At 41.9% G+C, this 24,706-nt stretch overlaps 1 protein-coding gene across 4 annotated transcripts in view; it reads left to right on the forward strand.

The window, feature by feature from the left end:
- SYCP2 (synaptonemal complex protein 2) overlaps positions 1–24,706 on the forward strand; it is a 152,008-nt gene that overhangs the window by 51,591 nt on the left and 75,711 nt on the right. For 3 of the 4 annotated variants that reach the window (XM_072110997.1, XM_072110996.1, XM_072110999.1), the window contains exons 8-15: positions 4,776–4,810; positions 6,475–6,617; positions 6,708–6,760; positions 7,109–7,154; positions 14,392–14,487; positions 14,568–14,628; positions 19,115–19,263; positions 19,366–19,440. In XM_072110997.1, coding sequence (XP_071967098.1) covers positions 4,776–4,810; positions 6,475–6,617; positions 6,708–6,760; positions 7,109–7,154; positions 14,392–14,487; positions 14,568–14,628; positions 19,115–19,263; positions 19,366–19,440 — 658 coding nt within the window. The remainder of the gene's footprint in view (positions 1–4,775; positions 4,811–6,474; positions 6,618–6,707; positions 6,761–7,108; positions 7,155–14,391; positions 14,488–14,567; positions 14,629–19,114; positions 19,264–19,365; positions 19,441–24,706) is intronic. The other variant, XM_072110998.1, reaches the window with a different exon arrangement.

The following is a 24,706-nucleotide window of genomic DNA, read 5'->3' on the forward strand; positions in this document are numbered from 1 at the left end:
GAGAAGAGGAGCCGCGGAGAAGAAAGAAGACGGGACGCGCTGACATCGGGGACATCGGTAAGCCGCTCTGACATTGGAGGGTGAGTATTTACGTTTATTTTTTTAAGGGCCGTGGGGGCAGGCTGGCTGTATACTACTAGGGGCTGCTGTATACTACTAGGGGCTGCTGTATACTACTAGGGGCTTGCTGTATACTACTAGGGGCTTGCTGTATACTACTAGGGGCTTGCTGTATACTACTAGGGGCTGCTGTATACTACTAGTGGCTTGCTGTATTTTACTAGGGGCTTGCTGTATACTACTAGGGGCTTGCTGTATACTACTAGGGGCTGTTGTATACTAATAGGGGCTGCTAAATACTACATGGAGGCTGGCAGGCTGTATTCTTCTGGGGGCTGGCAGGCTGTATTCTTCTGGGGGCTGGCAGGCTGTATGCTACTGGGGGCTGTCAGGCTGTATACTACTGGGGGCTGGCAGGCTGTATACTACTGGGGACTGGCAGGCTGTATACTACTGGGGACTGGCAGGCTGGGGGGGTTTGACCAATGCATTTCCCACCCTCGGCTTATACTCGAGTCAGTAGTTTTTCGCGGTTTTTGGTGGTAAAATTGGGGGTCTCGGCTTATACTCGGGACGGCTTATACTCGAGCATATACGGTATATAGGTCCAGAGAAAAAAAGAGAAGTAGAGGGGCACTGTATCTATGCGACCAAACAAATCATATCCCTCAATCCAGGTCACGATCTTGGTATCTAAAAGCATAGACACATCAGGGAAAAAGGGGCTTCTCTAGCTCAAAAAAGTCCAAGAAGTACATAAAACAACATTTTGTGGAGAAAAGAGCTGGCATTCACCATAAAAATCCAAGTCTTTATTCCGCAATTTTTCATAAAAACATTGCTGCAGGAGGGAAGAATATAGCAGGAGCCCACAGAAGGCGACAGCCCGTTTTGCGCTTACACGCGCTTAATCTTTCCTGACTTGCCGGCTTCCTCACCTGAACTTCAATTGAGAACGCCGGTCAAGGTAACTAAGCAACCGATACACACTAGCTGATTGGTTTAAAGGTAAGAATAGGACGTACGTATGAAATGCATCCAAAGTGCAGAGGACACCAAGGAAAAACTTTTTTGTTCCTCTGAACATTGGAAACAAACAGCTATATTGGAGGTGTGACAAGTTCGTAGAACTAAACATATATACAATAACAAATTAAGTCACAAACCGTGATAAAAGCACGCAATTAGTTAAATATACAAATAATAGAAAAGAAAAGAACAGTCAATTAAATAAAAATGATCAAAAAACATAACAAAAAGGAGATTATAAAAAAGAGACTGCAGAAAAAAACATTACAAAAAAGCCTTCATTATGCTGTTATCATTCAAGCCTAGTGGACCTAAAGCATTGGTTTTGACGCCTCGTGGATTATCAAAACCAATGCTTTAGGTCCACAAGGCTTGAATGAGAAGAACAAAATGGGGGCTTTTTTGTAATTTCTTTTTCTCTTTTTTTCTGCAGTCTCTTTTTTATAATCTCCTTTTTGTAATGTTTTTTGATCATTGTTATTTAATTGATTGATTTTTTCTTTTCTATTATTTGTATATTCAACTAATTGCGTGCTTTTGTCTCCGTTTGTGACTCTGCATGCATTGAGAATTAATTTGTTATTATATATATGTTTAGTTCCTTGTCCCACCTCCAATATAGCTGTTTGTTCCCGATGTTCAGATGCATTTCATCCGTATGTCCTATTCTTACCTTTAAACCAATCAGCTAGTGTGTATCGGTTGCTTAGTTACCTTGACCGAAGTTCCCAATTAAAGTTCAGGTGAGGACGCCGGCAAGTCGGCAAGATTAAGCGCGTGTAAGCGCGAAACAGGCCGTCGCCTTCTGTGGGTTCCTGCTATATTCTTCCCTCCTGCAGCACTGTTTTTATGAAAAATTGCGGAATAAAGACTTGAATTTTTATGGTGAGTGCCAGCTCTATTTTTTCTTTTCACCACACAATGTTGTCCACATTTATATAGGTTTTATTGTGTTTTGATACATTTTCACAAATTAAAACTATGGGGCACATTTACTAAGAGTAGGCCCGTTCTTCATGAATCTGGCTCTCCCTGCACACAGAGTGCACCAACTTTTTTGTATAGGGCGTGCAACATATTTCTGTCGGACTTCCATGATAAATCTGGCGCACGGTCCGGCTGAGCACTGGAACGCCCCTAATTTGTGTTGCATGTTGCCTAGTGCAGCTGCGCCACAAAAGGGTTGCGTGTGACACAATTGTGGTACAGGCACTTCTTAAATACCTGTGCAAGGAGTTTGCACCTAAAAGAACATGCAAAGTCTGACAGAAAACTGGAGCACAGCCCTTAAAAAATGTGCCACACTGAGTACGAAAAAAAAATTTGTTTTGCTATCTTTTGACCCTAATAACTTTTTCATACTTTGGTGTATGGAGCTGTATGAGGTGTCATTTTTTGCAAGATGAGCTGACATTTTCATTGCTACCATTATGCAACCTTTTGATCACCTTTAATTACCTTTTTTATGTGTTTTATGTTATAAAATGGTGTAAAAGTCACGTTTCGGCTGATTTGGACAATATTTTCCATTATGTGGTTCCCGCTGGTAATAACCGTTTTAATATTTTGATAGATCAGGCATTTTGGCACGTGGCGATACCTAACATGTTTGATATTTTTACTGGGTTTTTTTTAAGTTTTTTTATGAGTTCTAGTTAAAAGTGGGTGATTTGAAGTTTTTATATTTTATCATTGTTTTTTTTTAAAAATGTTTTAATTAATTTATTTTTTACTATTTCTTAGACCTTCTAGGGTACTTTAACCCTAGATAGTCTGATCTTCCTATCTTATACTCCAATGCTACTGTATTACAGTATTTGGCGTTTTACATAGGATTGATAACAGTGAGCCACTTGCTCATTGTAACGAATCTACTGAAGCCATACAGCATTGGGTCTGACATGGTCATGGCAACCTATTGCCTCCCCCAGTGACATCAGGGGGAGGGTCGATCTCAACAAATGCCACAGGCGTCTTCACCGACACCAATCAAGGAGTTAACACCCTCAATATGCAGCAAACCCCACGTATGTATGTAAAGGGCTCAGCCCGTGAGCCCTCTTTATACACCCTTCATTGCAACTATGTACAACTATACAGTTCTCTTCTGCGTCAGATTTATCATTGTGTCTGGTTCTAGCTTACTGCCCGACAGGGGCACGGTCTATTTTGTGTCCAGACATGCCTCCTAGTTACAGAGGACACAACCCTCTTTTAGTGGAGTTGGAAAACATCCTAAAATGATATAAAAACCCCCAGTAAATGTGGCCCATGGCATTTCAGGTGCAAATTACTCCAGATTTTTGGCATAGACAAATTGATACATTCCCCACAACCACCCCCAACCTCTCTTCCCCTGGCCATCTCTATTTCTGAGAAGATTTCTGAGCACTATGTCCTGACCCTGCTCTATGCATCCCTAAATGCTCCAACAACTAAATCTGTTAACCCCATCCAATTAAGTGGCCAAAAAAGTTAATTGCCTTTGACATTTACAGCGGTGTAGCGTTGGTTAAAATGTTATGACCAGATGCTTTTGGTGTAGTTGTGTTTAATATGTTGTGTGTTCTGAATATTTAGGCTAAGTTTACACTACCATATAAACCTCCATTCCTTACTTCTGTTAAAAAAAAGTAAAGAACGGAGGTGTAACATATTAGTTAAAAATCCCATTGACATCAATGTAAATTTTATGTAATCCGTTGAGGTCAGTTAAGCATCTATTATGCATGTGTTTTTTTTTTTTTTTTGAGAAAACGTACTGCAGCCACCGTCATTTTTTCAGTTCAAAAAACGCTTGAATAACAGATAACTGCATAAATAACATAACAGGTGACACAAAATTTACATTAATGTCAATGAGATTGTTACCGTAATTGATACATTAAAACGTTGTTCTTTTTTTAACAGAGATTTGAATGTTAGTGTGAATTTAGCCTTACATGTAAATCTTGCTAGTTCTTCTTACTACTCTAAATGTAAATTATGATGCCTGCCCATAGACTAGGAAGTTACACTGCGGATCTCCATTAACGAGTTTTCATTTATCACTCCCCACCTTCAAAAATCCATAATTTGTGCACTATTTTCACTTACAGGTTTAACTGCAATGACTTAGCGCTCAGCGTCAGATATATATCGGACGCAGAGCCGATGCCGGTTCCGCCCAAGATCTGAGCCGAACCGGCATGGGAAAACACCGGGTGCCGGCTGTAACATATAGCCGACACCCCAGTGTAACACCTGCGATCGGAGTGGGCTCCGATCGCGGGTGTTTAACCCGTTAAATGCCACGGTCAGAGCGACCGCGACATTTAACTTGCCTTTTGGGGGTCGTTCCCCACAATTGGGCCCCCCGAACCGTTTTCGGGGGGGCACCGATCACTGCTATGGCATCTCTGGGTTCCGATCGGTACCCGATAACTTCCCAGGGGGCGGCGAACGAATCCAAGATGATGGCATCTATATGTTCTTGAGCTCTCTCCATACACCCGCAGCGTGTGACATATTGATACATCGCACGTTGGTAAGGGGTTAAGAAATTAGGACTTTCTTTAGTGGGAAAACCCCATTAACACTGGCAATTGGTAATACTAGCAAACAATTCTATTAAAATTGTATAATGAAATACAATCCATCTTTTCAGCTAAGTAAATGTTGTGTTTTTCATACTTGTCATTGTGCAGGTCAGCAATGAGTAAACAAATTCTAGATGCAGGAGGTAAGATTAACTTTTCTACCTTCACTTTTTCAGAGATTTTGATAAAGACTGATCCTTTTGAATTTATACTCATAATACATTCTTATATTTCATATATTTTAATCACTTAAATAATTGGTGCCTATTTTAACAGAAAAGTAAATAATAAACTATAATCAATTATATTGGTAAATGCATAAAACTTGTATCACTCTGATAAAACTGAAATTTATAATAATATGCTAGAATTAGGCCTAATGCACACAACCATTATTTTTGCATCCAAAACATGGCATCATTGATTCACGGCTATCTATAGGTATTTATTACAGCACCATGAATATGGCCGTGAAACTGCAACCCATAATATAGAACAAGTTCTAATTTTTTTTATGTTTTGTGGTATGGTCTCACAGTGGTGCCCACCGCATGTGGCCTATTTTTGCGGTGGGTTGCCCAGGAGACCAGGTCATGTGGATGCCAGCCCATCATATTATTTTTGTGGATACATCTCACTTAATGTGACAAACGTTTTACATCCAGGTGACAAAACCCATTTTTGCCGGCGAAAAACCGCTGCAAAAACAGGACTGCAAAATGCATACAGTCATGTGCATGAGGCCTAAGGCCGACGGAACACGTGGCGTTATGAACCCGTTTTTGGGCTGTTTTTAAGCAGTCCGTTAAAAAACGCATCCGTTTTTTAACCCGTTTTACCCATTATCTCAATTAGAACGGGTCATAAACAGATGCGTTTTTTAACGCATGCGGTTTTTAACAGACTGCTTAAAAACGACCTAAAAACTAATTCAAAACGCCACGTGTGCTGCCAGCCTTAGGGATATAGGCTAATTGAGGTTGGAAAACAAGAATTACATGTTGTATAATGACCTGAAACAATGTTATTATACATTGGACTGAACAGAGCTTTCTGAGTTTTATGGAACTGTAAAATGAGTGCTGCAGGGTTGTCTTTCTATGGCCCCTACTTTTGAAGTTGATGCAAGCCTATTGTGCTTATAGGGGTATTCCCACTTCAGCAATTTAATTTTATAGTTTGTATGATGAAAAACAATACAATTTTTCAATATACTTTCTGTATCAATTTTTTACGGTTTTCTAGATCTCTGCTTGCTGTCATTCTATAGAAAGCTTCTATGTTTACTTCCAGTGGACCGCAATCTGCCCATGATCACACAGGTGCACAGCTCGTTAGTATCATAGAGAGTAATCAGAGATGTGCACCTGTGTGTCCATGGTCGGATTTCTGTCCACTGGAAGTAAATAATGAAGCTTTCTATAGCAGCACAACAAGTCTTCTTTACTAGTTACATACGTTCCTGCCCAGTGACTTCAGGAGCAGTAACCTTCAACTGTAAAGCTTTGTAAGAGAGGATGAGGATATGATAAGTCTTGCAGCCAACACTTAAAATGGTCCCCCCTCCGCCTGTATGTTTAAGACAAACCTGTATAGTGAGAACAAAATAAAATAGAAAGAATAAAGTTGCAGGAGCCCCTAAAGCAGGCATTGTCTGTATGTTTCCTCAGACAATATCAATGCTACATTTCCTTTTTACTGGTTTCTTGTGCTTATTAGATAAATGGGGTGGTGACTGCAATTGTAACAATGTAGGTACTAATGTTAATAAATAAAATCTCTGTTGTATGATAATTTTGTTTTATAGATTATGATTTACAAGTAGCTATTACAGAGGCTTTGTGCAGAATGACCTCAGAGGCTGAACGACGGGAGCTGGCAAGCCAATGGTTTCCAATGGACTATATAACCACTGCTTTCAAGGGAATAAAGGACTCAGAGTTTGAAACTGTATGTATCAATGTAGGGTTAACTATAAAATACAGCTATTTTATAATAGGAACTATATGTAACTATAGTTTGTAATTCATATTTATTTAGGATTGTAGAAAGTTCCTTAATATGGTAAATGGCATGCTGGGCGATAAAAGAAGGTAACTTCTATTTACATCATACTTAAAAATAATATTTGCCGTTATTTATGCCTGTTATTGCATGCTTAATTATAGTGATAGTCCACTAGACTGGTGCTGGCATGTGTCTTTTTGTATTTCCACCCTGGAAACATCCACAAAGAGTTTCAGAATCCAGAACAGCATCAGTCAGCTCGACAGCACACTGGCTGTGCAAACCTAATGGCAGGTTTACACATGTATAATTAATGACTAATTTCTAAGTGACTGTTCAATAATAATATTAATAATCAGCCATAGATGAAAAAATAGACCTGCATTTATTGTATGCAACATTCCCTACTGATTAGTGTTCTTGTTGTTTTATAGTGTTTTTACATATCCCTGTCTCTCTGCTCATTTAGATAATCACAAGGTATGTAATAAAAAATAATATTTTATGGTTATTTAGCTAATGCTGTCTATTTATTTTAAAAGCGGGGAGTAAAAATAAAGGAAAAAAATACAATCTACACTTTGCACCATCTATTGTGCATTCGTTTGAGAGACCCTGACATTAAAATGTTAACTAGAATCCTTTCAATGGATTCGCAACGGTGTGCTGTTTCAAAAATGATCTATCTATTAATAGTTCTGCACTGCTTTCTTGAAATGTCTTTTACCTCATCAGCCAGGCACATTTACTTAAAAAGTCGGAAACTGCACTAAAAGTGCTATTTTCGTGTAAAATGCTGGGTGCGGCGATTCACTAACATCGACAGCCAGAAATCATGAATCTGGTGGTCCCCCCCGCAATGGCCCGACAGAGTTCACCATCTTTTTTGTGGTGCACCTTTAACATATGGCGTGCAGCACAATTTGCAAGTTAAATGCAGCGCTGGGTCCAAAATAGTCGGACTGACCGATGGCTTGTTACACTAATTTGTGTTGCGTGGAGGCCAACGCAGCTGCGCCACAAATGGGTCCCGTGGTGACACAAAAGCGGCGCAGACACTTCTTTAATACCAGTGCAAGCCGTTTTAGCCCAGAGGAACGTGCACAGTCCAACAAAATTGTGTCGCAATGCCCTTAGTAAATGTGCCCCTATCTGTACACCCTGCCAGGATCTTGAACTTGTATCCATTAATACTATAATATTTTTTATTGTTCATGGACACATAAGACGTGAAACTGGGGGCAGATTACCTTTAAAGGACATCTATCACCAGGATCAAGGATTGTTAACCATGCACACTGACCTACTGGTGTGTGCCCCCTCTGGCAGGATAACTTTTACTCAATACCTTTTATACCTTATACTCAATGTGACAACTTGAGAGACGGCTGAATTCCTTGCATCCTCACCCATCCTTTTCCCCGAGGATAGCGCGGCCTTACCTAAATGGAAATCCCCTGGAAATCCCCTACCGGCTGAATTCTATAAGCAGCGCACTGTCCTTCTGGCTCCCATGTTGTGCAAACAATACAGCGAAGAATTTGAGGCAGACTTCTCCTCCACTCCAAACTTTCTGAATCTTAGCCAAGGTTTTGGTGCTTAGAGTTATCTCCATTATCCTATTGATAATTGTCCCTGACCAAAACGGTAACATGCCAGTGAAGTCTACTGCCCGTAATCTGAGCAGGCGGTTCTTGAATCTCCATGCGGCCCATGATAACGTAGGGTCAAGGGCCAAAGTCTTTGACTCTGGAATGGCCCTATTTGTGGTTGGTTCTTGAGGAATTTGGATTCCCTAAAGAGTTTGTGGGCTGAGTCCGTCTTTTGTACAGTTCTCCAGTGGCCTTGATTATGGTTAAAGGGTTTCCTTCTAGACAGCTCTCGCCAGAGGTTACATTAACGCCTCACCATGTGTCATAGACACATGACGAGGCGCCATTAACCCCCCAAATAATTGCCATATGTAAAAGTATGCTGTGTGGAACAATCATCTAAGCACCAACAGAGTCGAGTGTACCCTGTGTATAAGAAAAAGTTGCGATCTCCTCTGAGCCACATTCAGGGACAGCACAATAGGGGATGCTACCACATTTTCCCATTCCTCATCCAAAAGGGGCCCCACATCATCCTCCCATTTCCCACGGACCACTGCCATCTGATCCCCCAATATTTTATCCAGTATTTCTCTATATGATATAGATATTAAACCCCTCATAGATGCAGCATGCATCATCACCCCCAGAGATGAGAATGAAACTTCCCCCTGACCCAACTGTGCTTGCAGAGCATGCCTTATTTGCAAGTATTGAAAAAACACTGAATGTGGTATGTCAAATTCTTCTCTCAATGCTTGAAAAGACTTCAAAATATTATCCCCATAAAGCTGCTTCAGACGCCGCACACTTTTCCTTCATCAGACCTGCATAGCCTCTAGAATGTACACCTCCCCCAGATAAGGATTATCCCACAATGGAGTGTGTTTAGTCCATGGCCCTATCGCCAACAACTTCCTATACATCCCCCAGATCTTCTGCATCAATGCAAAAGTGGGGCTGTGAAAAGCCAGCCTTCCCAACACACCAGCTTCCAAGGCTTCAGCCTGTGACAGTCGTTCACTAAAATGTCTCAGCACCCTCGGGCCCAGATATTTAATTGTCTCCACTAAGGGGATATCCTCTCCCTGCATCTGAGAACAGACTCTGGGGGACAGCAGCGGCATTGCAGATTTCGACCAATTAATTCACAAACCAGAGTACCGTATATACCGGCGTATAAGACGACTTTTGAAGACAGAAAAATCTTCTGTCTTCTCTGGGGTCGTCTTATACGCCGGTAATCGTCTTATACGCCGGTAATGACGGCGTATAAGACGATCGCGGTCGGATCGCGCTGCATGGAGAGGGCTCACGGGCTGAGCCCTCTCCATAGCCGGTAAGTCTTTGCTGCATATTGCAGCAAAGGCTTACCGGTAACACCCGCGATCGGTGCTAGCACCGATCGCGGGTGTTTGCACAGCGATGGCTGCCGGCAGCCTCAAAAAGCTGCCGGCAGCCTCAAAATGACATCGGGGCCAACGGAGGGTGAGTATTTTCCCCCCGATGTCATTTTGAGGCTGCCGGCAGCTTTTTGAGCTTTTCCGCGCTGTGCTGTCTTCAGTCTTCCGCGCCGTCTTCTTTCTTCTGCTGGGCGCCGCCATGTCTTTCCCCGGGTCGGCGCCTAGTATGACGTCAGCAGCGGCGCGTCATACTAGGCGCCTGCCGGGGAAGATCAATGGCGGCGCCCGGCAGAAGAAAGAAGACGGCGCGGACATCGAGGGAGCATCGGGGTGAGTATATGTTTATTTTTTTTTTTAATGCTGGGCTGTATACTACTGGGGGCTGTGCTGTATACTACTGGGGGCTGTGCTGTATACTACTGGGGGCTGTGCTGTGTACTACTGGGGGCAGTGCTGTATACTACTGGGGGCAGTGCTGTATACTACTGGGGGCAGTGCTGTATACTACTGGGGGCAGTGCTGTATACTACTGGGGGCTGTGCTGTATACTACTGGGGGCTGTGCTGTATACTACTGGGGGCTAGGCTGTATACTACTGGGGGCTAGGCTGTATACTACTGGGGGCTAGGCTGTATACTACTTGGGGCTAGGCTGTATACTACTGGGGGCAGGCTGTATACTACTGAGGGCTGTGCTGTATACTACTGGGGGCTGTGCTGTGTACTACTGGGGGCAGTGCTGTATACTACTGGGGGCAGTGCTGTATACTACTGGGGGCAGTGCTGTATACTACTGGGGGCAGTGCTGTATACTACTGGGGGCTGTGCTGTATACTACTGGGGGCTGTGCTGTATACTACTGGGGGCTGTGCTGTATACTACTGGGGGCTAGGCTGTATACTACTGGGGGCTAGGCTGTATACTACTGGGGGCAGTGCTGTATACTACTGGGGGCAGTGCTGTATACTACTGGGGGCTGTGCTGTATACTACTGGGGACAGTGCTGTATACTACTGGGGGCTGTGCTGTATACTACTGTATGCGTTGGAAAAGGGGTAGTCTTATACGGCGAATATATCTTAAACTCTATATTTTAAACAGGAAAGTAGGGGGGTCGTCTTATACACCAGGTCGTCTTATACGCCGGCATATACGGTAGGTTCCAAATCCAGAAATAAGTTCCATTGCCACTGGAAGAGACCGCTGTACATTCGAGAGAAACAAAAGCAAATTGTTTGCGTATGGAGCAACTCTTTCATCCCCTCTATACCGGAAACCCTGCATGTCTGAATTTTGACTTAATATACATGCTAGTGGCTCGATAACCATGGCGAATAATAGCGTCGATAGCGGGCAGCCTTACCGTGTGCCCCGCTCTAGACTGAACTTAGGTGACATTGTCCCAATCACCCGCACAATAGCTAACGGTGCCCTATACAGAAACCAGATTGATCCTCCACTCAAATAAGTCGCCCTAGAAGTATACAGGGTTTTATAGAAATTTTCAAAAACATCCACAATCCCCCTAGTGTCTTCTACCAAGCCCCCGTCCACCCCCTGTGCTCCATACACATAGGAGCGATCTTTCTGTGCCTGAGCCATTCTGGCCAATAGCCTTCCCATCTGCTCCCACTCTGTATAGAATTTTCTTTAAAGAACATCCTCCTATTGTCAGCTTGTTCCAACTGATGTTATTCGACTGTTTCTACCTGGATTTATTCTTAACTTTCTTGATCTCACCCTTAAATATTTCCCTTAACTGCATCTTCATTGCGTCCCATAAAATTCTCTTACACACTTGACTCCTGATTGAATTCTAGAAACTGAAGCAATCTCTCTTTTACACTTACCACATCAATCAATTGCAACCAAAACGCATTCAGGCGCCAGTTAAGTCTGCCATCCCCCCCCCCAACCCTTCACATTGTATCTTAAAGGAGTATTCCGGGAATATGAACATCTGACACAAAAACCCATGATGATATGAATAAATGAATACAACAATACTCAATGTCAATAGTCACAAAACGGAGCTTAAATAGTTTGATTTTATGATTTACTAAATTTATGGCCTCTCTAAAGTAGTTGGAGTTATCACTAAGATGGCCGCCACTGGAAACTACAAGTCCCATGATCCTTTAGTTCTCAGTAACTCCTCCTCCCTATTATCCTCTGCTCCCGGCAATGATATAACAGACTTTCTTGCTCTGTTACCTTGGTAATGATGTGTAACTGCCATCACCACAACACTGATCATACTGTATGCACTGCAACCAACCGACTACAGTCAAACTTGGTAGTGATCACATGACCTTCCCAGGCAGGTGCAGGACATGTGATGTAGACATGTGACCAGCGGCCATCTTCTGTCCTGTGTATGCTCTCCAATGGACCGCGCGGAGGAAATAAACGGACTGATTAAAGGGCCAGTACCATTTTAATTCTTCATTACAGCCTATTTGAGCAGCATTTTCTGCTAAGGGGGGCAAAATTTTAAATAACAACTAATTACACATTAGCTTATATTTTGAGTACCCATTTGTATATGAATTATGCTTATTCCTGGAATACCCCTTTAACTAACATTGGAGAGTGGTCTGACAAGCTCTGTGAAAGATAGGAAACATCCTGGACTCTAGGCAACATACTTGAAGAGCCCAACATCTTGTCAATACGGGACAAGGATCCGTAGGTGGAGAAGACACAAGAGTATTGATGCATTTCTACATTACTTTCTCTCCAAATGTCATGCATACCCATTTCTGAACACCAACGTCCCAGAGATGTAAGCCCACCCACTCGTCTGCCTTTGTCATTTGGGAATCTTTCCACCCCTTCATCTAATACCATATTAAAATCACCCATTTTGAGTACTGGGCCCCGGGTAAAGCGGTGGTGTGTGCTAGAATATGGAGGCGGAATATACAGGACGACTAGCACACAATCCCATTTATACAACTTGCAGTGAACCCCGACATATCTACCCCCTGGATCTGAAAAAGATGAATGGCATATAAATGGTATTGACCTATTAATCAACAAACTAACTCCCGTAGAATAAGAGGTATGGTAAGCATGAAAACTATGCTCAACCCACGCTCTATTAAGCCCTCGCACTGTCTCCTTCGTGAGATATGTCTCCTGCAGCCCTACCACGGAAGCAGAATGGTCTTTTATGCAATTGAACACAGCTTGACGCTTGCCCAAGCCCCGTACGTCACAGGACATAATAAAAACTCTACCATATTGACAGTTATTATCGAGTATGGCATTCATTCCCACACACGACAAACAAAAGTATGTGAACCAGGACATCCCAGGCCGGACTTGCCAAACTCCCCCCTACTGTACCTACAGCTTCAAAATGGCCTTAATTTCCCAGTTTCCAGGTGATCAGCTTGTAGATAATCCTTTTCCCATCCCTATTCTTCTCGGGCAAAGCCCTTATTTTTCCTCTGTACTGTGAACTTTTGTCTACTGACATTACACAATCTGCCCCTCCCCAATGCGTGTGTGTATATATATATATATATATATATATATATTAGCAGAGTAGATATATGAGTGTAGTACTAACAAATTAATTACTTTGTGCTAATTGGAGAATGAGGTTAATCTGCACTTGTTGATCTTTCCTGCTCTTGATGATGCTAAAAAATGTCCCCAGGCAAAAGGCCATGTGGACACAAGGGGTGTGCTGATTTTATTAGGTGCAGATACACCCCTTCACACCCTCTAGGAACCCACCTACCTTGCATCAGATCCAGAACCTTGGAGGTGTTTTAGGTTCTCAATAGCAAGTCATGGAGTTAGGGCTCTGGTCTCAATGTATCCGTATGAATCCCTGGATTACATTGTGACCAGAAATGCCAACATACTATGTTCCTATTGAGAGTTATTTATATCTCTGTGTCTACGTATGCTATCACAAATTGAGACAAAGGTATGGCGTTTCCTTTGCAGTCTAGATTCCAAATTTGCATTCAGCCTTGGGCTGGGATGGATCATAACTCCATGACTGTCCATAACTGACATATTGGTTATGCAAAAAGTGAAGGATACTCTGCAAAAAGTCCTGGAGTCACTTAGGCTAAGGTGTGTTAGTTGATGGACACCCCCTATGGAGCCAGAGATCTTCTCAGGTCCTTGAAGTGGGCCTTCCAGAGAGTTCATTAGTTATTCAAGATAATGCTGTGGGATGATAACCAAGACAAAACCTGACATGTTACTCTTGTGCATGTATTCCTATATTTTATCACAAAGGGGTTCCAATATGTATCCATTTAAAAACTGCTTTAGAACTCTATTGGTTCCTTCACAAAAAATTTTTGGAAATGTTCTATATTTTAAAAATCTCTGTTAGATTTTAAACCTTCTAATGCCCTAGATCCTATCCTAATATCCTTCTATTGTACTAGAATACTACAACTCTCTACTAATTGGTCTTCCACTCACTAAACTCTTTCCTCTACAATCTATTCTTAATGCCAGGCTCGTCTTGCAGACCAAACGCTACACAGATGCCTCCAGTTTGTGCCAATCACTGCACTTTACCATCATAAAGTGTGAAGTAGTTTCAGAAGTAATTGTCTGAAAAACAATTAGAAAATTGCTAATTTTTCTAATCTTTTTGCCAAATTTCAAATTTAATTTCTTTTTTTTTTTTTTTAACAAAAAACACTAGTGATCATCTAGACCTGTTAGTAATGTTTACATTTTCTAGTTTCAGGCACCATCTGATGAAAAGCTGGAACAATTCTGGATTGATTTTAATGTTGGGACTCAAAGTATTTCCTTCTATGTTTCTACAGATGAGGTTGTATGTTACATATTTCATCACTTATATTGCCTTTCATATGTCTTAAAACTGTGACTTGTAATCTGTTGTGTGTTTCACAGAACCACCAGTGGGAGACTGTCTGCATAAATGAAAGTGAAGTGGAGATGTATAATATAGAAGGCAAGTTATCTGTGTTTTTAACTAGATTAACTAACAAAGGGATTTTTTGCACTAAAATATAATCTGCCACAAACCGTTCAATGCAATAATAATAGTCCAAGCAAATATAAGAAACATTTAAATATATATTTTTTAATTATTTTATTTCTGAAAATGATGAGGGGGACACAGAAAGTGAAAAAATGTAATGGAGAATTGATTTAAGGATTAGGGAATAGTAAGAAAGGGGGATAACATAGTTACCGTATTTTCCTGGTGATAAGGCGCACCGGACTCAATAAAGGCCAGGTACCATGGATAATTTCATATATAAGGCGCATCGCACTATAAGGCGCAGGGCTAGGAGGAGGTCCGGGGGCGTGGCCTGAAAGCCGAGCGGAGAGGTCACAACCAGCGACTCTCCACAGACCCGGCAAGGTTGAGGTAAGCGGTCACACAGGGATATGGGGAAGGGGGCCAGGTGGAGGAGGGCAGCGGACCCTACTTACATAGGTCTCCGCTACCGGAGACAGCAGATCTCCAGCGGGAACTGCAGTTGCCGCTGGAGATCTGCTGTCTCCGGTAGCGGGGACCTATGTAAGTAGGGTCCGCTGCCCTCCTCCATACACAAGGCGCACCGGACTATAAGGCGCACTTTGGATTTCTAAGGAAATCTTAGGTTTTTATGTGCACGTTATAGTCCGGAAAATACGGTAAAATAGATGTAACAAGTCTTGTTATATACTTTTAATATTAATATAATAGTAATATTAAATTGTATGTGGTGTACCTTAAGGTAGATAAGGGTGTTTTACTAGGTATATATAAACTTTGCAAGTATATCTGAGAAAGAGACCATTTCTAGCTGTATTCCTCCTCCTTCCTTTAGGGTGGACATATACAGGCGGTCCCCTACTTAAGGACACCCGACTTACAGACGACCCATAGTTACAGACGGACCCCTCTGCCCACTGCGACCTCTGGTGAAGCTCTCTGGAAGCTTTACTTTTGGCCCAGAATGCAATGATCAGCTGTAAGGTGTCTGTAATGAAGCTTTATTGAGAATCCTTGGTCTAATTACAGCAAAAATTTTGAAACTCCAATTGTCAAACTCTGGGGTAAAAGGAAAAAATTTGTCTAGAACTTCAATTATAAAATATACAGGATTTACTTACTCGGCCCATTCGCAATCCAGCGCCGCGTTCTCTGCGGTGGATAAGACAGTTCCTCCGACGTCCACCAGCTGTCACTGCTGCGCTGTAGAGCATCAGAACCCACTTCCGTCGCGTGCATGCCAGCACCGATGCGCCACAATCCGATCGTGTGCGCCAAAATCCCCAATACAGGGAAAATTGGCGCAAATCGGAAATATTCGGGTAACGCGTCGGGAAAATGCGAATCGGGCCCTTAGTAAATGACCCCCAATGTTTCGACTTACATACAAATTCAACTTAAGAACAAACTTCCGGACCCTATCTTTTATGTATCCCGGGGACTGCCTATACTCTTAATCCCTCCTAAATCTGCCTTGCTCTGCCCAATTGGACTGTCAGAGCTATCAAGTTACAATCATTCCTTGAGGGTGCATTCACACGTGGCGTTCTGATGCATGTGTTTTAGATGCTTTTGTCAGAACGCATGTGCCACAACACCACCTGTGAATACACCCTGAGAGTTATAGGGCGAGGGAAAGGGTCTGGGTGAAAGGGACAGAAAGTATTGTATTGTTCTAAGAATTCTGTGTATCAACTACTAAGGGAGCAGAATCTCCAGTTTTATTTCTGGGATGTCTGGTAGACTTTAAAACAGCTCACGGAGCAAAGTCTTCACTCACAGCAGAAAGTGCACAACCATTGCAGAAATATGAAGACCACAAGTCACAATGTGTAAAACAGTGTTAGAGTACATTCACAGCACATTGTACCCTCCCTTGTAATGTTAAGTTGCGTAGATTCTCAAAGTGTTCTCGCAACTAGAACGAGGGCTAGAACGCGCTCCACGGAATTCCCAGAGCATGTATGTTGTTCAGCAGCAGGAGCAGTATGAAAAGATGTAGCATTCTGCATTCTTCAATCCTCTGTCTCCTGTGGAATCCAATTAATTTTTCCATGGGGCCACACATGAAATTGGATTGGTTTTACAGTGCCAGATTAATATACTCCACTCAGTTCTACCCAATACCTATATACTGTATATAGTATATAACCTATCCCTACATTAAAAAAGAACTGTAAATAAAACTTTACAATGATTCGAAGAAAATATATAGGACCTACCATATATACTCGAGTATAAGCCGACCCGAGTATAAGCCGATGACCCTAATTTTACCACCAAAAACTGGAAAAACCTAATCACTCGAGTATAAGCCGAGGGTGGGAAATGCATTGGTTACAGCCCCCCCCCCCCCAGTATATAGCCAGAAGTCCTTTGCCCCCAGTATATGTCCATCAGCGCCTCCCCCCCCCCCCCCTGTATATAGCCTGAAGCCCCCTCCATGAGATATACCCAGCCTATAAGGGAAAAAAAGGTGTACTTTCCTTCTAACGCCACACGGCAAGTCCTCTTCTAAACATCGATGCTCCGGCTCCGTGTCAGTCGCGCACCATAATGTCAGCTGTGCATGTCAGCGCTCCGACACAGAGCCGATGTATAGAAAAGGACCTGCCGATGACGGGCATCGTAAGGTGAGCACACTTTTTTTTAAAAAAATAGACTAGAGTATAAGCCGAGTTAGGGTTTTTCAGCACACTTTTTGTGCTGAAAAACTCAGCTTATACTCAAGTGTATACGGTAATTAAATCATTATTTAATGATGTGGAGAGGAGCTAAAATTCCTTAGCAGTGTCACACAGGCCGTTCAGAGATGGAGGTCCAGATATGGCCCCCGAGCCGCACAATGCCCAGGTCTGGTGTAGACAGAGGATGCCCCCTTCTGACAAACTATGTCAATGGGTAGATTGAGTGTATATTCCATGAGCTTTCCTGAGGTATATTCATATAATGTGGTGTGAATGTTGTGAACCCTGAATTACTGATTTTTGCTAAGCTTCATTATAAATGCTATAACTTAGGCGTACGTAGTACGGCGGGCATACATCGGCGCTGCGGAGAGCAGCAGGGGATGAGCGCTGCTCACCCCCGCCCCTCTCCATAGGAAGATAAGATGTAGCATTCTGAAAAGATGTAGCATTCTGCATTCTTCAATCCTCTGTCTCCTGTGGAATCCAATTAATTTTTCCATGGGGCCACACATGAAATTGGATTGGTTTTACAGTGCCAGATTAATATACTCCACTCAGTTCTACCCAATACCTATATACTGTATATAGTATATAACCTATCCCTACATTAAAAAAGAACTGTAAATAAAACTTTACAATGATTCGAAGAAAATATATAGGACCTACCATATATACTCGAGTATAAGCCGACCCGAGTATAAGCCGATGACCCTAATTTTACCACCAAAAACTGGAAAAACCTAATCACTCGAGTATAAGCCGAGGGTGGGAAATGCATTGGTTACAGCCCCCCCCCCCCAGTATATAGCCAGAAGTCCTTTGCCCCCAGTATATGTCCATCAGCGCCTCCCCCCCCCCCCTGTATATAGCCTGAAGCCCCCTCCATGAGATATACCCAGCCTATAAGGGAAAAAAAGGTGTACTTTCCTTCTAACGCCACACGGCAAGTCCTCTTCTAAACATCGATGCTCCGGCTCCGTGTCAGTCGCGCACCATAATGTCAGCTGTGCATGTCAGCGCTCCGACACAGAGCCGATGTATAGAAAAGGACCTGCCGATGACGGGCATCGTAAGGTGAGCACACTTTTTTTTAAAAAATAGACTAGAGTATAAGCCGAGTTAGGGTTTTTCAGCACACTTTTTGTGCTGAAAAACTCAGCTTATACTCAAGTGTATACGGTAATTAAATCATTATTTAATGATGTGGAGAGGAGCTAAAATTCCTTAGCAGTGTCACACAGGCCGTTCAGAGATGACGGTCCAGATATGGCCCCCGAGCCGCACAATGCCCAGGTCTGGTGTAGACAGAGGATGCCCCCTTCTGACAAACTATGTCAATGGGTAGATTGAGTGTATATTCCATGAGCTTTCCTGAGGTATATTCATATAATGTGGTGTGAATGTTGTGAACCCTGAATTACTGATTTTTGCTAAGCTTCATTATAAATGCTATAACTTAGGCGTACGTAGTACGGCGGGCATACATCGGCGCTGCGGAGAGCAGCAGGGGATGAGCGCTGCTCACCCCCGCCCCTCTCCATAGGAAGATACAGCGCACGGCGCTGTATCACGGGAAAAGATAGGACATGTCCTATCTTTTCCCGTGCTACGGAGCGGTGCGGTGCCGCGAGCCCATGGGAGTGCATGGGGGACGTATATCGGCCGTATATACGTCCCCCATACATGTGTGTGAATGTAGCCTTATTCTGGAAAACTGCTTGTTTGAGAACAACCATTTTCTGTCTTTTTTTTTATTTGTACAGAAATCAACAGCAAGAGATTGTTGACTGTCAGTCTAAATACCCCAACCACTATTAGCCAGATTAAAGGTAGCCAGATATGTATATATTTTGATTCTGCACTGGATATATCTTCTATAGTCAGAAAAGTGTTTGGAGCAAATAAATGCAAGGTAGGTTGGTCTTTGTTTAATGATTCTGTCACTATATTATATACTGAACAAATAAGTAATCAGTTATAACAAGAAATCACAAAGATTAATTGATCTCTGCAGGGCTTTTTTAAGAAGCAGTCCGTATCAGTAGCAAAATCAGCAGTGCATATCGTTTTTGATGAAAGTGGATCTCAGGTAATGCTAAAACTAAAACTTTTTTATTTTTCCATGTAAACAGCTATGTGAGGGTTTTTTCTGCATAACAAATTGCAATTCATAGTGACAGTATTTAATATGCCACACCATGTTCTGGGAAGCTGGAAAAAAATTCCAAATGCAATGAAATTTGTGAAAAAATGCATTTGGGCTTTGGTTTTACGGCTTTCACTGTGAGCTCCAAGTGACATGTCTCCATTATTCTTTGAATCGTTACTATCATGGGGATACCAAATTTTTATAGGTTTTATAATGTTTCCATACATTTACAAAAATGAATACCTCCTGTACAAAAAAAAATATCTGGCGCTAATAACTTTTTCCTACATCAGTGTACGGGGCTGTGTGTGGCTTCATTATTGGCAAGATGACGTTTCAATGCTACCATTTTGAGGACTGCATTTTGATTACTTTTTATTACATTTTTTATATGTTACAAATTGTCGAAAAAGCTGCATTTTCTACTTTGGGCGCTATTTTCCAATACAGGGCTAAATGCTTTGAATAACTGTTATATTTTGATAGATCAGACATTTTGTTTATGATTTTTAGTGTTTATAAGCCGGTCCAAGTATAAGCTGAGGCCCCTAATTTTACCACAAAAACCTGGTAAAACCTATATTTTTGTACTCGAGTATAAGCCGAGTTTGGGTTTTCAGCACATTTTTTTGTGCTGAAAAACTGGGCTTATACCCGAGTATATATGTTATATCACTTCTAGGGAAATAGGGTGATTTTTATTAATTTTTTTATTTATTTTTTCTTTTTTAAACAGTTTTTTTTAAAAAGGGGTTTTCCCACAAAGACAAGTTAGGCCATATCAACGGGATAGGGCCTAACTGATCAGTGGGGTTCTCAGTGCTAGGACCCCTGCAGATCGGTAGAACGAGGGGTCCAACCAATCCCTCGCCGCTCCTCAGACTAATGGAGCAGAACGGTCATGCACGGCCGTCTACTCCATTAGTCTGTGGAGCGGTGAGAGGTCGGTGGATCCCGCGTACTTGCAATCTGCGGGGTCTCAGCACTGCGACCCCCACTGATCAGGAAGTTAGATAGGGCCTAACTTGTCTTCGTGGGAAAACCCTTTCAAATACTATTTTTCAGACCCCCTGATTGATCCTACCATATACTGCCATACAACAGTATGGCAGTATGTGGGGATTTTACTGATCATGCTTAATGCATCACGAAAATGATCAGATCGCGTCTTACAGACCTGAGGCTGTCCTAGCAACAGATTGTCGCTCCCCAATGGTGTCACACTTTTTACTGCTGCAGGCAAAGCTGCAGGAATAGGAGAGGATCCCCAAAACCAGGTGTGAAAAACTTTTTGCATCATTCCCAAGACTCCCATGGCTGTACTAGCTGCTTCTACTCAATAATGAACAAAGAGTCTGAATGTCACGGTTAAACCCGCGATCCTCAGTACGGATCGCAGGTGCACCCGCGCCTGCTGCTACTGTCCCCACTCCCCGGGCCTGTACTTACCTCTCCTGGCAGGACCCGGCTGTAAGTAACTGAGCATGCGCGGCATGCTCAGTTACTTACACTATACACTGCAATACAAGTGTATTGCAGTGTAGAGGCTTGAATAAGTGATCGGATGATCGCTTGTTCAAGCCAAAATGTGGAAAATATGTGAAAGTAAAAAAAAAAAAGATTAAATCATTTTATAATAATAATTAAATAAATAAATAAAATAAAGTCTCATAATCTCCCCAGTTACACATAAAATGCAAATACAGTATATAAAACACAAAAAGACACGAAAAATGTACATATTTGGTATCACCGCGACCGTATCAATCTGTACAATAAATCTAAATCAATATTGAAACCGCTCGGTGAACGATGAAAAAAAAAACTACGAAAAACTTCCCGTAATATACAATTTTTCATCAAACACCATCACAAAAAATGTTCTAAAAAGTGATCAAAAAAAGTTATGTTCCCTAATATGATACGAATGAAAAGAACCACACTTTTCGCAAAAAATAAGCCCTCAACCAGGTCTGACAACAGAAAAATACAGAAGTTATGGCCCTGAAAAGTTGTCAATAGTAAAAACAATGCGATTTTCTCCAATGTTGGTTTTGCTCAGGAGGAAAATTAAGCAAAGATAAGAAAAACGATATAAATGAGGTATCACCGCAATCGTAGTGAACCAGAGAATAAAGATAAAATATTATTTTTACGTTACGGTGAACGGGGGAAAAAAAATGTTAAAAATCCAAAATAAAAATTGATGATTTTGTTTGTGTCCCCCTTGAAATAGTTAATAAAATCTCATGAATAAGCTATAGACTCCCTAAATGAATTATCTATACATTGTATCTCATCCTGTAAAAAATAAGCCCTCATATGTTTGCATTACCAAAGAAAATAAAAATGTATAGGTAGTACAATGTGACAATACAAATCTGCTGTGAATGGCGCCTCCATTCATTCTATGCCCGGCCGTGCGCCCGTACAGAAGTTTACCGGCACATATGGGGTATCGCTACACTCGGGAGGAATTGGGCATCAAACTTTGCAGTGCATTTCATCATTTAATTTATTCTGAAACTGTCAGTTTGGCCTAAATGAATGTATTTTCCAAAAAAATTCCATAGTTTCTAAATCGCAGGTCCATATTGTTTTAACCCATGTGAAACACTTAAAGGGTTAATGAACTTAATAGAAGTTGTTTTACATACGTTGAGGGGTGAAGTTTCTATAGTGGGGTAATTTATGGGGTTTTACTATTATTTAGGCCTTACAAAGTCACTTGGAAGCTGAGTTTTCCCTCAAAATGTGAGTTTTGGCAATTTTCATGAAAATGAGAAAAATCTGCACCTCATAACATCCTAGAAAAGTGAGAGGATGCATAAAATATCATCCCAACATAAAGCAGACATTCCGTAAATGTAATTTATCAAGCTTTTTGGGTAGTTTTACTTCCTGTCTGGAAAGCAGAACATTTCAAAATGAAGAATTTTTACAAACTTTTGCCAAATTTTCACTTTTTTTCAGAACGAATGGCAAAACATATCACTTAACCCCTTAAGGACGCAGGGTTTTTCGGCAAATTTCTTGCTCTCCAACTTCAAAAATCCATAACTTTTTCATTTTTACGTGTACAGACCTGTGTGAGAGCTTATTTTGTGCGTAACAAATTTTACTTTCCCGTAATGTTATTTATTTTAACATGCCGTGTACTGCGAAGCTGAAAAAAAATTCCAAATGTGGAAAAATTGAAAAAAAAAACGCACATGCGGCACGTTCTTGTGGGCTCAGTTTTTACGACTTTCACTCTTCGCTCCAAATAACATGCCTACTTTATTCTTTGGTTCAGTGCGATCGCAGTGATACCAAATTTATATAGGTTTTATTGTGTTTTAATACATTTTCAAAATTAGACCATCTTGATGGTCAGATCGCTCCTACCATATACTGCAATACTACAGTATTGCAATATATGGCACTTTTGCAGGTCATACATTACAATGAGCCACTGGCTCATTGTAACGAACCTGCATAAGCCATGTAGCCTCGTGTCAAAAGAAGACCCGAGGCTACCATGGTAACCGATCGCCCCCCCCCCCCCCCCCCCCCCGATTACGTTCAGGGGTGCGGCGATCGTAATAAAGATGGCGGCGCCCGCCCGTCACCGTCTTTTAAACGCGTTGAGAGGGTTATTAGTGGTGGGGGTTTTGTGCAAAATGCAAAAAACCCCACCTTTGTATGAAGAGACAACAGCAGGAGAAAGACAGCCGACCAACACTTCAGGCTTGGAGCCACACACTCTCAGCTCTGCTACACCTCCTGGCTAATAAATGCAGGGCAACACCTGGCCTGGATACATGGGAGTAGTCATCCCACCCAGCTCTCAGACTACTCCAGTAAAAGCCGGCCCGGATCAACTGCATCAAGCAGCTATACTACTTTTAAATAAGGGTCAGAAACCTAAGGTTACTGACAAAGATTAGCGGCTAATTTCACTGAGGCGAGGCCACTCAGTGACACGTTTCGGCCCTCAACCATGATACCTTGTGCCTTGTCACAATATATATATATATATATATATATATATATATATATATATATATATTATATATACATACACACACACATTATCTGTCTTTATCATATATTTATCTATCCACTATATATTTATATATATATATATATATGATAAATAAAGACAGAGATTGTTAATCTTTACACACAATCATATATAAAAGAAGAGGGCCTTGGACTGAGCCCCAACAGTGAGAAGAGAGTGATCCATGGAAGGAGACACTAAAAGTGCGATCAGAGAGATAGACAGAAAACCAAAAGAGTACAGTGTCCTTCAGGCCAATAGAGTGAAGCATCCTAAGGAGGAGCTGGTATCAAACACTGCCAAGAGATCCAGAAGAACAAAGAGAGAATATTGCCCTTTGGCCCTGTCATCAGGTCTTTATGACAATTTCTGTCACCACTACCTTTTGGAGTGGGACACAATGATTCTATCCCAGCCTTTATCTAGTCAATTCCAACATTAATTAACTCTAAAATCATATTTTCTTTATTATGTACATGGAGAGAGAAAGTGATGTGTTCCCCCTCCCCTCTCCTCCCCCTGCTCATGTCTGTGTGTAATGTATAGTAAATCATTGCTAGTGTCTGTGCTTTTTCTGCTGACATGCTCTTTTCTCCCATACATCAGCTACACAAGTGCCTGATATGGTCTGTTCTTCTATACACGTGAGAGACACAGACATCAGCTACACAAGTGCCTGATATGCTCTGTTCTTCTATACACGTGAGAGACACAGACATCAGCTACACAAGTGCCTGATTTGTTCTCCTACACACATGTGCGAGGCACAGACATCAGCTACACCAGTACCTGACATACTGTGTTTTCCTATACACATGTGAAAGACACAGACATCAGCAACACAAGTACCTGACGTGTTCTGCTATACACATGTGAGAGACACAGACATCAGCTACACAAGTACCTGACATATTGTCTCCTCCCATACACATGGCTGCATAATGTAGCAGTTGAATTTCTCATACACACACAGGCTGTAGGGGTGCACATCATTATACAGGCTGTCAGACATGTGTATAGGAGTATCTCTTACACACACAGGATGCAGGGGGCGCCAGCACCAGATAGTAAATAGAGGTGCCAGCACCAGGAGGTCACATCACTATACGGGCTGTCAGTCAAGCACTGGGGGTGTGGCTGTGCCTCTCACTCATGAATAAA

The sequence above is a fragment of the Engystomops pustulosus genome, chromosome 6, assembly GCF_040894005.1.
Source record: "Engystomops pustulosus chromosome 6, aEngPut4.maternal, whole genome shotgun sequence".
Classification (NCBI taxonomy): domain Eukaryota; kingdom Metazoa; phylum Chordata; class Amphibia; order Anura; family Leptodactylidae; genus Engystomops; species Engystomops pustulosus.